Source organism: Engystomops pustulosus, chromosome 9, assembly GCF_040894005.1.
Source record: "Engystomops pustulosus chromosome 9, aEngPut4.maternal, whole genome shotgun sequence".
NCBI classification, from domain to species: Eukaryota; Metazoa; Chordata; class Amphibia; order Anura; family Leptodactylidae; genus Engystomops; species Engystomops pustulosus.
In genome coordinates this window covers 7,089,985-7,108,829 of record NC_092419.1, presented here as the reverse complement: position 1 = coordinate 7,108,829, position 18,845 = coordinate 7,089,985, and the positions used below count along the sequence as shown (strand labels likewise).

At 45.9% G+C, this 18,845-nt stretch overlaps 1 protein-coding gene across 2 annotated transcripts in view; it reads left to right on the top strand.

Annotated features, from left to right (window-relative positions):
* The first annotated feature begins 1,567 nt into the window (after positions 1–1,567).
* Positions 1,568–18,845, top strand: part of LOC140076519 (actin maturation protease-like) — a 96,397-nt gene continuing 79,119 nt past the window's right edge. For both annotated transcript variants that reach the window (XM_072123077.1, XM_072123073.1), the window contains exon 1: positions 1,568–1,610. In XM_072123077.1, coding sequence (XP_071979178.1) covers positions 1,583–1,610 — 28 coding nt within the window. In that variant the 5' untranslated portion in view covers positions 1,568–1,582. The remainder of the gene's footprint in view (positions 1,611–18,845) is intronic.

Sequence of the window (18,845 nt, the reverse complement as noted above, 5' to 3'; positions counted from 1 at the left end):
TTGTAGCCTAAGGCTAAAGTACAGTAACTTACCAACATTCAGAGGTCCGTTTGTAACTAGAGGTCGTCTGTAAGTCGGGTGTTCTTAAGTAGGGGACCACCTGTAGTTGGGAACCTGGAATGGATTATACATTGGAGCTGAGTAATTGTAAAGGGTTGTCCAGGATGATGGGCAAAAGAAAAGAATTCAAGGGACATTCCAGTAAAAACAAGACCACAGGTTAGGGGATACCTTGCCGATCCCACAGATAAAAAGAATGGGGGTCCCCAAATCTGTACTTGTGCCTTATTGTGCTCTATCACTATGGCACTGACCAAGGTAGCCGCATGCAGTGCGCTACTACTTGTGTCAGTGCTATAGACAGTCTGACCTGTTCTCTGGATCAGTGGGGATTCCCACCACCGAGACCCCCACTGATCAGCAAGTTATCCCCGATCCACAGGAAACATGTTGTCATTAGAACAGCCCTTTAAGTTGTATAACTAAAAGATAACTATTTATGGCCAATTAGGAAAGTCCCATCAGCGTATTACAAGTTACTGCAGCTTAAAGGGGTCGTCCTGTTTCATCAAATCATTGATATTCTGTGTGTAATGAAAAGGGATACAATGTTCCAATATACTATCTGTATCAATTCCTCACAGTTGTCTAGATCTCTGCTTGCTGCCCTTCTATACTAAGCTTAATTGTTTACTTCCCGTGGCTAAAAACTGCTCCCTGGTCATGTGATGTCACACAGGTGCATGGGCTCCTTATATCACTTAAAGTGATCAGAGCTCTGTGATATAAGAAGTTGTGCACCTGTGTGACATTAAATTACCAGGGATATAACCAGCCGTGCACCTGTGTGACCAGGGATATAACGAACCGTTCAGCTGTGCACCTGTGACATCACATGACCCAGGATATATAACGAGCCGTGCACCTGTGTGACATCACATGACCAAGGATATAACCAGCCATGCACCTGTGTGACATCACATGACCAGGGATATAACCAGCCATGCACCTGTGTGACATTACATGACCAGGGATATAACCAGCTGTGCACCTGTGGGACATCACATGACCAGGGATATAACGAGCCGTGCACCTGTGTGACATCACATGACCAGGGATATAATGAGCCCTGCACCTGTGTGACCTCACATGACCAGGGATATAACAAGCCTTGCACCTGTGTGACATCACATGACCAGGGATACAATGAGCCGTGCACCTGTGTGACATCACATGACCAGGGATATAACAAGCCTTGCACCTGTGTGACATCACATGACCAGGGATACAATGAGCCGTGCACCTGTGTGACATCACATGACCAGGGATATAACGAGCTGTGCACCTGTGTGACATCACATGACCAGGGATATAACCAGCCATGCAGCAGTGTGACATCACATGACCAGGAATATAACAAGCCGTGCACCTGTGTGCCATCACATAACCAAGGACATAACAAGCCGTGCACCTGTGTGCCATCACATGACCAGGAATATAACAAGCCTTGCACCTGTGGGACATCACATGACCATGGAACGGTGTTTATCGCCTCTATGTAAACAATGAAGCTTGGTAAAGAATGACAGCAAGCAGAGATCTAAAAAACTGTGAGTATATTGTGAAATTGTCTAATTTTTCATTACACAAACCATATCCATTATTTGCTAAAAGTGGACAACCCCTTATATGCCATTCATTTGAGTTGGACCGCGCTGCAGTACCGGGTACAACCACTATAACTATAAGGCGCTGTACACGAGACAGTCATTAGATCACTGCTGCTTCTTCAATCATCTGATCCCGGGCCGCCAGTAGCGCAGTCTCAATAATTTATGGTTAGGTCTCACTTTTTTATGGGCAGCATCGGATATTTTTACCTCACGAGGCTTAAAACGGCCATGATGGAACCGCTTTTTCTTTTGCTATTGTTTAGCGGGTAATGTATACAGGCCTCATGGTTATCCGAAGGCCTGCGCTCCGGGGAAGGATGGAAAATCGGTTCACCACAGTAAACAAGATTATGTCGTCTCCATGGGAACGTGTAGTAGGATAGTGAGGCTTCGGCCTACGCTGTCACCTGTCATGTATCTGTGACATGTCCCCTCACTGACGCGTTGCAGATACGCCGCCTGCTTGGGTGGTGGGATAGACATGGCCGGGACGCCTGGTGCTGTTTACTCTCCTGCCACACACGTCTCTGTTTGCTGGTGGGTGGTTTCTGACCTCTGACCCCACACGGAGGGGACAGGTCACGGGTTTGGAAAAACTTCTGTGCGGACATTGAGTGAAGCCGCCTGTCACCAGCTCCGCTCCGGCCATGGAGGACAATGGACTTTGGTCATACGTGTATACAAACACGTCACGTCACCCACTACTTCATCCGCAAATATCCATTAAAGGAGACCTGTCACCAGGATTTACCCCATAAAACTAGCAGCCCCCTGAGGTAGGGGGTACATTGTCCTTTCTAGAATCCCCTCTTTTATGTGAAATCTACCTATAGAAAACAAATCTCCTCCAAAGTCTTGTGACAATGAGCAGAGAAGAGTTATATTTGTCTGAGAAAAGTCATATTTAGAGGCTACAGGAGGAGAGTCACTTCAGAGGCCTATATCTTTGGTTCTGTGGTACCTAAGAACATGCTTTTGGTGTCAGATTAAAGATAAAATAATCTCATCTTTGAGATCACAACCGGCGTGTGGTTCTGTGAGCTGCAGACCCCAAAAACGCAGACCATTAAACACAAATCTCCTGTTATTTAGCTTACAGAACCGGATGCGATCTGAAAGGTGAGATTCTTATCTTTAATATGACACCAAATGCATGTGCATCAGGATTTGTGAACTACAGAACAGGAGCAGAAGCGGTTAAATTCAGGGCTGGAAATTTTCATCTGCAGCTCACATTTACAACTAGTTGTCTGTATTTCTGGTTCTGTATCTGATGTGATCCGAAGAGGAGATTATTATCTTTAATATGACACCAGGCGCACTCTTCTAGGTCCTATACAACCTGAGATTGTCTGTCAGTAATGACGCTTCATCTGCAGCCTCTTAACTTGACTGCGCTCAAGTAAAATATGACTCTTCTCTGCCTTTTTCACATGACTTCGGAGGAGATTTTTAAAGGTAAATGGGTGAAATTTATTATTACAAAATTCTAGAAATGGACAGTTTCCTTTTAAATGTCATTTACCACAATATTAGTAACATACATGTATCAATTTGTGACTAATTGGTGCAAATTTGGTGTAAATATATTGGTATTTGGAGTATGGTGGAGGTGCAAGGCCTACCCAAAAGCTTTGAATTATAGAGTCCTCGCATCCAGTACAGGACGTTATCTGTTTAGGTATGATAGGGTCCTGGAGATCTGGGAAAGTGGGGGAGGGGAATCTCGAAAACTTCTAACTTACTTTAAACTATATCAGCAGCCACATGATGCCAATACAATACAAAGCTACGGCATTGGATCTCCTACTGTTCAGGGTGTACCAAATCAAAGTGGGTTACCAGACCACCCCCCCAAAAAAAAAAAAGGGATGGGACAATAGAACTTTGCCTGGTCCCTACTCGCTCTGCAGAGTCCCGGCTACTCTGATTGGCTGCAGATAATTATTGGAGATGTATTTGTGTTTTCTCTGCCAGCTGCTCGCCCCTGCCCATAGGTCTTCTGGGGTCACAATGCCGCTTGCATTATTCATGTGTGATCTCCAAAGGTTTTGCTTGGCTTCACAATGTCTGACATGGAAATAGGGATCAGGTGGACACTGGGACACCAGGGAAAAGTGATTTCTTAGAGATTATAGTAATTATAGACAATTTGTTCACTAGGGCCGTGATGAAGATCTGCTAACGTCACAATCATTTCTATAACTGCTCCTCCTAGTGGCAGAGCCTTTGTGTAAATATACATTGTATCCCTTGAAATATTTAGAAAATATATTGGAAAACAAAATATTAGCAGAGCACCCTCCATCACAAGGTGAAATCTTACCTAGTTCCTAAGCCATAAGCAAATGAGTTGCAAAGACTGAGAAGAGTCACTTTTTGCTGCAGACAGAATGTAATTTCAGATGCCTCAATCTTCAGTTCTACAGCACCTAGAAACATGCTTCTGGTGTCCTATGAAAGATAAGAATTTAATCTTTCGGGTCACTTTAGGTTTGTGGTTCTGTGAGCTACAGGCAGTAATGAAATATATAATATAGGTGGTTTGGGCGGTAGCTCAGGGGCCCATGGCTACCCAAACTAACCACCAAATTATATACTAAGAGGGACCTTCACCCATGAAATCCTCGTCCTTCTGTTCCTGCTCTCAATGAACATGTACACAAAAGCCACTTGAGGACCTTTGAAGGTCCTCCAAAGGTCCTGAAACTGCAGAATGAATGCAGGCAGAAGAGACGCATCCCAAGAAGCGGATTCTAGCACCGTATGTAGGACGTGATACAAGGCTTGTAGGGGCTAGAATATTAATACAGCCCTGGGCCCATAGTATTCTTAATCCACTAGGCTAAAAATATGAGCAGTAAAAAAAGAACTATTTCCCATCTAAGTCTTTACCTGTCGGTATCTCCAATTCCGTACAATAGAAAACCACAATCCTGTTGCAATCGGAAAAATTAGATTCTTTAATGTAACATCAGAACCTTGAAGCAACACATCCACTGATACCTCGAAACTTGACTCGTCACAGGTAAAATATGACTCTTCTCTGCTCATTTTCACATTTGCTTTGGAGGAGATTTTTTTTTTTATAGGTAAGATTTTACATAAAAGAGAAAAATTCTGGAAAGGACATGTCTTTACCTACCTGAGGAGGTTAGTAGATTAATGGGGTAAAAGCTGCTGACAGGTTCCCTTTACATGTTGTTAGAGCTTATACTTTATATATGATCAGACTATTCCCACTAAACCTTCCCTTTTATACATTAGGGTTAATTGTTCATATGACGTATTGGCGTGTTTGATCAATACGGCGGCTTTTACTATAATGAATCCATGTAAATATTTAGCGGAGCGGCTGTCTATAATGGATTCTTGTAGAGGTTGATGTATGGTGATGTATGCTGATGCTGCGCTCGCTCCTTGCTCTGCGGTTGTTGCTGGGGGCCCGGGGCTAGGGATCACTACCTGCACATCTTCTCTCCTAGAGGTCGGGTCTCTGTAATCACCCCCATCCTGCATCCGTAAAAAGCTTTCAGAGCCGCGACCTGGCCCTGGGGCTCGGTGCTTGATGTACATCCATCCACAGGATTTTTATGGTTTCTTATCGGGACCCGTGTGCGGTGCACAGCCCCCTCGTCTTTGTAAATCTTTTTGAAGTTTAATGAATCCTCGTGCCTTATTATTATTACTACGTCTTATTACGACCTTTATGTGTTCCAAGCGTTTTGTAATAATGGAAAAATGGCTTTTTAATTACAGGCTGGAACCTATTAGTCATCTATAGGAACCCCGGAGCTTGTGGTTCCTGTATCTTCCTCTGTATTCCTGTAATATTCCTGGAAAGGGAACATCTTTGATCAGAAACGGGTTTTCTTTTTACCCAAAACAGCGCCACTCTTATCTACAGGCTGTCTCCAGTATTGCAGCTCGGTTCTGTGCAACGACCAGGCTGCAATACCCAATATATCCTTTAGGTGAAAATGGCGCTGTTTTGAAAAATGACTTTTTTTTCTAATTTCCTTATAGGGTGATGCCACACATGGCGTTTTGAACCCGTTTTTGGTCCGTTTTTTGAACGCATGCGTTTTCGGGCGGACTGCTTAAAAACGGACCAAAAACAGGTTCAAACCGCCATGTGTGGCATCACCCTAAAGGCCGCGGTCACACATTCCGCTAGCTTTACCTTTATAACGCCCACAGGGGGCGGGCCTTAGCCTGAACCTATTTGCGAAACGCATGCGATTGGTAACCAGGTTTATTCCTGATGGTCAAATCTTCTGGATTATCTTCCACAAAATATATGAAACTTGTTTGTTTGGGTGGACGTCCTACAATGTCCCCAAAATTATATACTACCTACTATTCACATGGGGCACCTTAGGGTACTTGTAGGGGGTCCGATTACTAGGACCCTTTCACTTTAATAGGACTTCTGAGTTACCCCACTCCCACAAACCTATACAATAGTTGCCAGAAAATTATGGTGGGCATCTGCATCAGAGCCACATTCACATGGGGCACTTCAGGGGGTTATTATAATCACTGGGGATAGGGGCCAATTGTTATTTGTAGTAAAATTTAAAGGGGGTTTCCAGTCAGTGGTCACTTGTGAGGAAGTTGTTTCCTTCTGTGACCGCCAATGCCACCAAGTCGCCATACAGATCGGTAAAACATGGAGAAAATCTGGGAATCCAAAGCAAGATAAGTACATTTTATTGATTTTTCTTGCCCTTCAAAATGGAATACCCCTTTAAGTTTGGCACAGCTTGGCGCATAGGTAGCAGTTTCTGGTGTAACTTTGTAGACACAATGTGAACCCTCATTACTCTCAGGGCGCTTTTACATTGTGTTTACACTGCTTTAACAACGCGCTTACATTGTGTTATCAAACTAGTTAGCAGCGCATTTACGTCAATGCAATTTTAACATGATGTAAAGACAGTGTCAACATAATGTTTACGCCGTGCAAACACAACTGAATTGCATTTGCAATGTGTTAACAAACACAACGCCCCCTTAGGCCCCAATGCGTTTGCGATCTGGAGAAACACTTGTTAATCAGTGCTGAACATATGTCGCCCATTCCTAACGCAAACGTTTAGGTATAAACGGGATCTGGAGATGCTCCTCCCCACTGCGCTTCAAGTGCATTTCTAAATGCTACTCAAAGACAGTGGGGCACATTTACCTACCCATCCGAGTCGCGATCCCCGCAGATCGTGCGTCCGATATCCCCACTAAGGTCCCCGGAGTTCATCTTCTTTTTCCCGGTGCATGTAAGTGTAAGTACGTCGGATCGTCCAACGGCCGACAACCCCCCCCCCCCCTAACCCTCCCCTGCCGCATGTGCGCCAAAATCCGATTGAAAGCAACACAATCCCCTTTTAAATGTGGCGCAAAGCGGTAATCGTCAGAATATCCAACGAAACTGTGGCCGCAGGACCCTTAGTAAATGTGCCCCAGTGTGTGAACGTGACCTTAAAGATTGTCACCTACATTACCTCTTGATGAAATATTAGATGACTCCAACACAAGAGCCTCTCAGGCTTTAGCTCTATGAATGCGGTCTAACAATCCTGAATGGACTCCATTGTTTTAGGGGTGTGTACGCTTTTACGGTCCGTGCATGGTGGAGCGGGGCTTGTTATCTGTGGGGCTTTTCTTCCTTGTTCCCACTGGATTGTCTCCATCCATTGTGATACAGATGAAGGGGGAGGTTGTATTATCTGTAATTAACTGATAGCCTTGTCTTTAGCGTTGGTGGCCAAGCTGATACTAGAATACTAGAGGTGCTGAACTAGTCATCGTAGATACCGCGTGCACCGGCGGTGGCCAAGCTGATACTAGAATACTAGAGGTGGTGAACTAGTCATCGTAGATACCGCGTGCACCGGCGGTGGCCAAGCTGATACTAGAATACTAGAGGTGGTGAACTAGTCATCGTAGATACCGCGTGCACCGGCGGTGGCCAAGCTGATACTAGAATACTAGAGGTGGTGAACTAGTCATCGTAGATACCGCGTGCACCGGCGGTGGCCAAGCTGATACTAGAATACTAGAGGTGGTGAACTAGTCATCGTAGATACCGCGTGCACCGGCGGTGGCCAAGCTGATACTAGAATACTAGAGGTGGTGAACTAGTCATCGTAGATACCGCGTGCACCGGCGGTGGCCAAGCTGATACTAGAATACTAGAGGTGGTGAACTAGTCATCGTAGGTACCGTGTGCACCGGCGGTGGCCAAGCCGATACTAGAATACTAGAGGTGGTGATGAACTAGTCATCGTAGATACCGCGTGCACCGGCGGTGGCCAAGCTGATACTAGAATACTAGAGGTGGTGAACTAGTCATCGTAGATACCGCGTGCACCGGCGGTGGCCAAGCTGATACTAGAATACTAGAGGTGGTGAACTAGTCATCGTAGATACCGCGTGCACCGGCGGTGGCCAAGCTGATACTAGAATACTAGAGGTGGTGAACTAGTCATGGTAGATACCGCGTGCACCGGCGATGGCCAAGCTGATACTAGAATACTAGAGGTGGTGATGAACTAGTCATGGTAGATACCGTGTGCACCGGCGGTGGCCAAGCTGATACTAGAATACTAGAGGTGGTGGACTAGTCATCGTAGATACCGCGTGCACCGACGGTGGCCAAGCTGCTACTAGAATACTAGAGGTGATGAACTAGTCATGGTAGATACCGCGTGCACCGGCGGTGGCCAAGCTGATACTAGAATACTAGAGGTGGTGAACTAGTCATGGTAGATACCGCGTGCATCGCCGGTGGCCAAGCTGATACTAGAATACTAGAGGTGGTGATGAACTAGTCATGGTAGTTACCGCGTGCACCGGCGGTGGCCAAGCTGATACTAGAATACTAGAGGTGATGAACTAGTCATGGTAGATACCGCGTGCACCGGCGGTGGCCAAGCTGATACTAGAATACTAGAGGTGGTGGACTAGTCATCGTAGATACCGCGTGCACCGACGGTGGCCAAGCTGCTACTAGAATACTAGAGGTGATGAACTAGTCATGGTAGTTACCGCGTGCACCGGCGGTGGCCAAGCTGATACTAGAATACTAGTGGTGATGAACTAGTCATGGTAGATACCGCGTGCACCGGCGGTGGCCAAGCTGATACTAGAATACTAGAGGTGGTGAACTAGTCATGGTAGATACCGCATGCACCGGTGATGGCCAAGCTGATACTAGAATACTAGAGGTGGTGATGAACTAGTCATGGTAGATACCGCGTGCACCGGCGGTGGCCAAGCTGATACTAGAATACTAGAGGTGGTGAACTAGTCATGGTAGATACCGCGTGCACCGGCGATGGCCAAGCTGATACTAGAATACTAGAGGTGGTGATGAACTAGTCATGGTAGATACCGCGTGCACCGGCGGTGGCCAAGCTGATACTAGAATACTAGAGGTGATGAACTAGTCATGGTAGATACCGCGTGCACCGGCGGTGGCCAAGCTGATACTAGAATACTAGAGGTGGTGAACTAGTCATGGTAGATACCGCGTGCACCGGTGATGGCCAAGCTGATACTAGAATACTAGAGGTGGTGAACTAGTCATCGTAGGTAGCGTGTGCACCGGCGGTGGCCAAGCTGATACTAGAATACTAGAGGTGGTGAACTAGTCATCGTAGATACCGCGTGCACCGGCGGTGGGCAAGCTGATACTAGAATACTAGAGGTGATGAACTAGTCATGGTAGATACCGCGTGCACCGGCGGTGGCCAAGCTGATACTAGAATACTAGAGGTGGTGAACTAGTCATGGTAGACACCGCGTGCACCGGCGATGGCCAAGCTGATACTAGAATACTAGAGGTGGTGATGAACTCGTCATGGTAGATACCGCGTGCACCGGCGGTGGCCAAGCTGATACTAGAATACTAGAGGTGGTGAACTAGTCATCGTAGGTACCGTGTGCACCGGCGGTGGCCAAGCTGCTACTAGAATACTAGAGGTGCTGAACTAGTCATCGTAGATACCACGTGCACCGGTGGTGGCCAAGCTGATACTAGAATACTAGAGGTGGTGAACTAGTCATCGTAGATACCGCGTGCACCGGCGGTGGCCAAGCTGATACTAGAATACTAGAGGTGGTGAACTAGTCATCGTAGATACCGCGTGCACCGGCGGTGGCCAAGCTGATACTAGAATACTAGAGGTGGTGAACTAGTCATCGTAGATACCGCGTGCACCGGCGGTGACCAAGCTGATACTAGAATACTAGCGGTGATGAACTAGTCATCGTAGATACCTCGTGCACCGGTGGTGGCCAAGATGATACTAGAATACTAGAGGTGGTGAACTAGTCATCGTAGATACCGCGTGCACCGGCGGTGGCCAAGCTGATACTAGAATACTAGAGGTGGTGAACTAGTCATCGTAGATACAGCGTGCAGCGGCGTGGAGACAACAATGTAGAACCTCTTTATCTATGCGGCAAGGCTGGTACCCATTAAAGAGCAATTAAGAGTAGTTACTTATAATACATAATTGTGTAATAATTTGCGATCAGGAGAAGCTCATCCCCGCTGTTCATGAATTGCGCTTCAAACACAGCATGTGAACACCGGCCAAACATCAGCCAATTGTATCCCCATGTAATGCATGGGTATCCATTGGTCTAGTGTAGGACTGAGTATCTTTGGGTGCACCTTCATCAACCTTGAAGAAATAGACCCTCTAAATTGGGTCGCTTCCTAGGGGAACCTATTATTTGGTTAGAACCAGATGATCTTCCAGTGCACCAGTCAAACCCTGTGTAGGTTTACAGCGACCCCCCATATAAAACACCTTGTGCAATATGTTCTCCATGGCTTTATCTACCTTATGGCACCACTATATATACAGATTTTTTTTAGATATTTGCGCCCCTTTGCTCTTAGTGCATTTTATGTTCCTTTACTTTTGTTTTTTGTCTTTTACTATGCTACAACTTCTGTAGCCATATTGTCCATCGGTGCAGGGTGTTTTGTATGTCCCCGGTTGACCATTTGGAGGGTTTCGTAAGTAAAGATTACACAGGGAAAGCAAATTGTCCATGAGACCTGCCGTGCTGTCCAGAGGTCGCATTTGGTGAATACTAAAACTACTGAATTCCAAATTCCAGCTCTGGGGGAGATCTGTAGACACAACCAAATGCCCCTGAAATCATAAAAACCTTCATACACCCTATGCCTATGATTTTTGTTGGCAAGTGAGGCCGCTTTGGATGGGATGTCAGTCATTTTTTATCTAAGCCTCTAACTCCTGACTCCTGAATTAGTCTCCGTTCACACTTCATGATCTAATGATGAATGCAACATGTTTGTGTATTTTGGCTGAGCACACATGACTTCTAATGAAGGAAGTATTCACAGCCAGGCGCCCCTGGTAGCAACTTAGAAGGTACCATTTTAGGAAAACCCTATCACAATGGAGTAACTGCTGGTTACTTTTATAGGATTAGTCAAGATTGGATACGGTTATCTAGAATTGGCTGCTTTCTTCCAACAACAGTGCCATGCCTGTCCACAGGTTATGTGCGGTATTGCAACTCAGCTTACTTCAACTGAAATGAGTTGCACTACCACATATGACCTGGGGAAAGGTGTGGCGCTCTTTTTTTTTTGGAAGAAAGTATTTATGGTTTTTTGCAATACAGGGCAGATACTTTAGGGCTAGTTTACACTCTAAACATAAAAGTAGCCAATCCCTATGGCCTTAAGCTCTGAGCTATTAATTCATAGTAGGATTCCATTCCCTGACAGCAAGCAGGTACCGTGAAAATTGTGGCAGACTAAAAAATTCAAAGTCCATAAAGCAAACCCTACCATATCTTGGGGTTCTGGAGATCTAGCCCTCTTAGAAAGCTGTTAGAATGATTTAATGGAATAAGAAAGGGGCAAACCCTTTGTGGTATGGACACATATTGATAATACTACTTCTAAATCTGCAAGGAAAGCAGCTGGAGCAAAATACTACCTAAATTAGGTGTTTTTTTCTATAACACCAACAATGTAGTTACTATATATTGCAGGGGGTTAGTCACTGAGGAATATTCAGCAGCTAACCTAAAGCTCTTGGGGTGCACTAGCAGCTTTGTGTATTGATTTTCTCCACTGCCGTCTATCATGACCTACTCCCTGAGCAGAAGGCAGGCCTTGGAGCTGACGGTGTCTATAGGTAAATAGAGGGTTTGATGGACTTGGTTAAATATGAGAACATGTTACAATTTGCAAATAGCTCTCAGGTAGACGAGAAAGGATCTGGGTTATGTTCCCTGGCGGTAATGCACAGATAAGTAAAACTGATTGCATTGCTGCTGGCTGACTTGTAATGTGATGTATGGAAAATCAAGCAATCATTAGCAGAAAGGAGTCAGGTAGGTTCACATTCCCCATAGGTCACAGCGTACTAGGCAGCTGCGAGGCTTTATGGATGCTGGGAAATGACTCCCCCCAACGTGCGGCATGCTGGGAGTTATAGTCGGGCTGAACGGGTTAATGGTTAGCGAGCGGTGAGATCAGAGGCCGCTTCTCTCGGGCTTTATGGCTGATCTGTGATATCATAGAGGGTAAAGTCACAGAGAGTCAGGCAGCGCCAGCAAGTGCAGGCTTGTTCCCAGCACAGAGGATCTAAGCCTTCGCCCCACCCAAAAAACGCAGGGCGGAGAGGGGCCGCTGACCTTTCAGTTCCACTCAACTGTTGATTTCATTGTCCGTGCACATTTACAGCCAAATTCAGAACAAAACTCAGAACAAAGCCGCTCTTCCTACGCGCCTGACCCACTTTTGTTTCCGCTTTCAGTTTTTTTCTCTTTTCTCTTTTTTTTTTTTTTTTTTGCATTCACTAGAAGAGTTTCAAAGAATTTCGAGAAAACACTTTGCCTCTCCCTTCTAGAATTGTTACTTTCTGGGAATTCTGAGGCCACGTTCTCGTGCATTCACCTGCGTTTGAATTACGTTAAGAAATGAGATTCCTGCACGGCGCGGAGGAGCCGATCAAAGATACACGTAGACCTAAAGTCTTGGGATTGGGAACAATCAATATGTGTTTTGTCAGTAGATGATGTTATCGGGATCGGGAGAAGCCTCTTCCCATTGTGGTTGAATTGTTTCTAGACCCAATTAAAAGGAAACGCGTGGCTGCGGCCCATAAATATTCTGTACATTTTGGATCACCCAACTATAAGAGGTGTCTCAGACTGCCCCATATTGGACAGCTGATTTTTAACATGTCCGATCCATTTCTTTTGAGATATCTGACCTCTAGGGTGGCTAGAGACACAAAACGTGATAGAGCTTAAAAATTCCAGCTTCAATAGGGGGGCAGCACGTCTTATGTGCCGGAGCTATGAAAATTCAAAGTCTGGTATTCTTGCTGGAGTGGACCCAGTAGGACTGCTCACACTACTAGGCGCTGAGACTCATCACCGGCCTCCATTCATAAAATCAGATACCTACTCCGGGAGTGCCTTATAGGGAGCCTCATTACCACATTGGCAGCCACTCTTCTTGCGTTACCCCGCTGGCCTTGACGGGCATGAAAGAAGCCTACATCGGGACATGCTACCATGACATCCTTGGCTAGGCCGCAACCAAGCCAGACACTCAGTTCTTGATGTACATTTGCCCCTACACATGTTGCACATAGTGGGCACATAAAAATACCGGTCTGTATAAGGCTAGTAAGTATACCTGTCAATAGAAAGTATTCTGAAAGTGTATTCACATTACTAATGGGAATACCAACTCTTCTTAGTGATCCGGCTCATTAGGCTCAGCTCAATAAGAGGAGCCGGCTCTTCTGGCTCCTGAACAGCTCCCTATTAAATATATAATAGGGAGCCGCAGGCCAGTCAGCCACCGGACACCACTCCACTTTTAACCCGATTTAATTGCGTTAAAGGGGGCGTGGTGAGCCGTTCAGGGGCACGGTTTAGTGAGCCATCGGCTCAATAATGGGAGCCAGCTCAGGTCGTTCCCGAACAAAAGCCGGCTCTTTGTGCCGGCTCGTTTGCAAACGACCCATCACTAATTCATATGAAAGCATCTGATCATTTAAAGGTCAGACTAAGGGTGATGCCACACGTTAGCGTTTTGACTCCGTTTTGTAACTGAATCAAAGCCCACTGGGGTGGCCCCTCAGGCAATGCATTTGTATGCAAACGCTTGCAATCGGTAATCAGCGCATTTACACAATAACAGACCCCGGATGCTAACGTGTGGCATCACCCCTGAAATCTGCCCAATAATCACGGAAGTGGGGGTCCACTTTGTGAATAGAGTAATAGCGCATGTGTGATCAACACCCCAATTATATTCATGAGACACGCGGCCCACAACTCCTGGTGCCATAGAAGTGAATGGAGCATAATGCACATTACCTCTTCATTTACACAGGGGACCTCGGAAACGCCATTTTTATGTGATCAGAAACTTAACAGGTCCTTGCTTTATAATCAATGTGTCCATCTCAAGGGTCCTCCAGTGGCCTCATCTCCTTGAATGTAGTTCTCGGGTACAGTCAATAACTCGGCCTAGATAGGGCATATGAAAGGAGGACTGTGATGTAAAAGGACACCCATACACCCATGTACCCTAACGTCTACCCGTGTTTATCCATAAGTAGCCTCCATTTGTGTGGGCGTGCGGTGAGGACGCAGAGAAAACATTCACCTCAGGCTCGAGGCCTAGTAAACAAACAGTAATGAAGAGGAACAATAGGTGTGTGCGCAGCAATAGGACGCCTTGTGCCGGCTCCCTCCTGGATCATTTTGTTTATTTTGGCCACTGGCAAGTGCCTCTTCCCACGGTGATAAGGACACAGGAGGAGGATAGCACCAGTCCAGCCATTGGGGAAACAAAGGGCATTGTTATGAGGGAGGATGATGAGCTTATGGAGGTAATGGAGGCAGCGGCCAGTTACACTCATTGCCTTTTAATAAGTCCTTATTGGGAACTAATAGAGCGCAGACATATGGAGGGCACGGTCTGATACCTTTTGTATTCAATGACTAGGACAAACATTGGCCATGGAGTCAGACACGGGAGCATGGAGATGTCCTGCATACAGGATCTGTCACCCCCTCCCCTTTACATAGGGTCCTTTACATGTGTAAAGTAGGTCCTTTTAAGTAACAATCTCAATTTTAGGTTCAGAGATGACAAGAAGTCTACGGTGGATCCAGAGGTTCATAAGGTTCCTCCGTGGATGTAGGATGTAAAACTGTCTATTTTGGGGGGAAAAAAATAAAAATAAACAACACCATTCATAGGGGCAGATTTATCAAGCTGTCTGAAAGTCAGAATATTCTCGGTTGCCCATGGCAACCAATCCCAGCTCCCCTTTAAAATATTCATGAGCATTGGTAAAATGAAAGCTGAGCTGTGATTGGTTGCCATGGGCAACTAGGAATATTCTGACTTTTAGACAGAGTCTGCCCCATAATGTACAATGTCCGACCACCTTTGGTCCTAATTGAGGACCGCCACCTTGGCCGGAAACAATGGAGACTTGTCTCATAAGAGTCTCATAACGGCAGAGATATTTTTCATCATCTTCTCCATAAATGGTCCAGCTCTTGACGCACTTTTGACCAACATCATGGAGATGCAAACTGTGGGGACACATTAGACTTTTGTTGTGCAATGTGCCTATAGGACCCGTAAACATCCCTCCTAACGCATCCTAAGAAGTGGAAAATTTGCATCCGCCACCCCTGCTGTATGCGAGGCATCACTTGTATACTAATGGTCTGACCCCATGATGGGAAGGTCTCATAATAGCAAGAAATTGTCCATGTCAGCATCAAAACAAATTAATGGCTCCTAATATATACTGGCGGTCCCCTACTTAAGGACACCCGACTTACAGACGACCCCTAGTTACAAACTGCCCCCTGTGACCTTTGGTGACCTCTCTGGCTGTTACTATAGTCCCAGGCTGCAATAATCAGCTGTAAGGTGTCTGTAATGAAGCTTTATTGATAATCCTTGGTCCCATTACAGCAAAAAATTTTCAAACTCCAATTATCACTGGGGCAAAAAAATTTTTTTGCCTGGATCTGCAATTATGAATTATACAGTTTTGACTTACATACAAATTCAACTTAAGAACACACCTATGGAACCTGTATTGTGTATAACCCGAGGACTGCCTGTATTCTGATTCTAGACCTAAATATGTGACCTGGTATAGGTAAGAAGCTTAATCACAGAAGCATCTTGTCGTTAGCGATTGAAGGGTTAAACAGGTCAGGATAGGTCAGCTGTATGTTAAAGTAGGGAAGCCTCTTAAATGCAGCCGTACATGTGCAGTAACTCCAGAGAGACGTAACCTGCTTAGTTGTGGTCAAAGGGGGTTAAACGGTTATGGAAGGTCCGATGTGGACTGGATGCTGTGGCCCTTGATGGTCTTTTAGGGCTTCTGTCACGCTGAGTTGTGATGGGAACTGGATCTTTATCGGGAGCTCACATTTCAACTATGGGGGTTATTTATCATCCGGCGGCTCCTTTGGACACTTCTATGTCTGTCTTTGATGCTCCACTGCCCTCAGATTCATGAATGTGACTCTGAAACCTTAGCAAATGTTCTTATGCCCTACTACTTGCTGTTTGGGTCTTTTGTTCAAAAAGTTGCGAAATGCATAAAAAGTCGCAGCACATCCACCAGCAGGGGATCGGAGTGACTATGTGACGTTTTATGCGACTTTCTCTATACTGACACCAAAATAGTGAAGTGGCGGAAATAGTCCTGTGCGACTTTTTAGCAGTCAAAGTCCCAAAAAACGGATTGCAACTTTTTACGCCAAAAAAAGCCCAACACGATTAATAATAAATAACCCCCTATGTCTTTATCTGCTGTGTCTGAAGCTGAAGCGACCGGAAAGATAAGATTCTTATCTTTAAAATAACACCGATATCAAATTATTAGGTGCTATAGAACCAAAGATGAGAAAGTGGTGCGGAAGGCTCTAAATTTGACTCATCTCAGTCAAAATTTGACTCTTCTCGTCTCATTTTCACATGTCATTGGAAATTATTATTTATAGATAAAATGGTAGAGATTTCAGATAAAAGAGGGAATTCTATTTCATATCCTGTATGAGGGAGTGTGTAGTTTAATCTGGTGACAGGTTCCCTTTAAATAGGAACAGGTTTTCCACAAGGCCATGATCACACAGTGCTCGGTATATCACAGCCGTATCAGATGTGGGTGATGGCTACAGGTCGTCCTGACATGACAGAAGGATGATGAGAGATTGTGGGATGACATTTTCGGCTAAAGTTTGCCTTGTTGCCTGGCACCCGACATGACGGATGACCTGGCCATATACAGGACCTGAGCACTTTAGGAACAGTTTGGAGTCCTGGCAGTGACACATTGCGGAGGCGACATTGTGCGGCTGCGGGCATCGTGTTATGTAAGGATGTGTCAGAAGTTGGCACAGTGATTTGTGAGGCTTGCGCTGTACCTGAGACGTGTGCAGCCTGCGCCCCCTCCCAGCTTCAAACAACTTCCATTCTGATAACACTTTCCATATGTGACGTCCCGGTAGTTGTGCGCACACACCGGGTCACCAGAGCGAGATTAAAGAGCCGCTAATCCTAAAATACAAGCTGGTTTATATAAGATAACTCCTGACTACAGGAGTCTCATATGGAAAAAATCAGAGTCCCCATAACGCAGAATATTGCAGGTCTGTAGGATCATCAGATCACGGTGTCAATCCATCCGGCGCTCCTGTGTGGCTCCATAAAATAACTTTATACGTTTCCAGGAGGGATAACAGAGGGGCGGCACAAAGTCGTTCTAATTTGATGACACTTTGTATACATTTCACCTGAAGGTGATTTAGAATAGAAGCCACATCACGGAATGGATACTTGTAATGGGTTTGTCGTGTGGCAGGATATATGAAGAGAAGCATGTAACTTTTTTGGGGGGTGGGAGGCTCCTGCTGCTGTCCATTCACCTTATCAGATTTTCTAATCGGTATTTAGTCGAGACCCTGGCTGATTCCTGTAGTAGTAGTAACACTCGCTCCATTCTCTGTGTAGCGGCCATCCCTGGACAACTAAAGCTCAGCTCTTAAAGGAGTTGTCCAGCCACATCACATGGTCCCTTGCAGACTGGTGGGGGTTCAAGCAAAGGTGCACCAACCATGTGGCAAGTTGAGCTTCTCGCCTCAGGCAGCACTAACTGCAGGAAGGTGGAGGCAGCATCAAGGGCATAGTCTTTCTACAAAGCAGGACCTGACAATTGAAAATAATGGGGCACATTTACTTACCCGATCCCCGATCCAGTGGGTCCGACGAAGATGAAGTCCAGCGCGATTCATGTAGCTTGTGCGCCCGAGATCCTGCATGTGTCGCTTCCCCGCTGAGGTCCGCCGGAGTTCACCTTCTTCTTCCCGGTGCTTGTAAGTGCTTGTCTTGCCACACAATTTGAATTTTAAATCCCGCGAGTAGTCCGAATCCATCGGGTTGTCCGGTGGCCGCACCCCTGATTTGCGTCGCATGAGTTGGCGCGATTGAGCCAAAATCTGATCACGTGCACCAAAAACCCCTGTTAGATGCGGCACAACATGGAAATCGACAGGAAACCCGACGAAACTGCGGTCCGCGGACCCTTGGTAAATGAGCCCCATGGTCTCTTCACACTTTGTCAGCGAGGGTGTGAGACACTGCGTGGAAAACTCACATACTAAACAACTAACATGATATGTTACCATTGAATTGGAAGGAGGGGTAGCAGAGAGTGTAGGTTCACCCCTGGGTCCAAGTGTTGGGACCCCCCAGGTATCACCAAATAGGGGTCTATTCTGTGACCCAGCAGTAATAGTGTAGCACAGAGGTCTACTATTGGTCATTGGCCATAGACTACAAATGAGGCAGCAGTGCACGTGCTTCACCTACCACTCCGTTCATTCCGGATACAACGGACCCCCCTATTCCTGTGATCCGGAAGGTGCAAGTTAACCCCTTCCTTATAGATATGGAATAAATTGTTGTGACTGGACGACCCTTTTAAGTGAATATTCCACTATTCCAGCTTCAGCATGAGTCTTCCTTTTCCGGGTTAATTTTGACTGTTTTTGCGGAAGGTGATAAATGTCTACAAGAAGACCCAAAGCTGTAAACAGGTCCATCCTCTTCCCAGG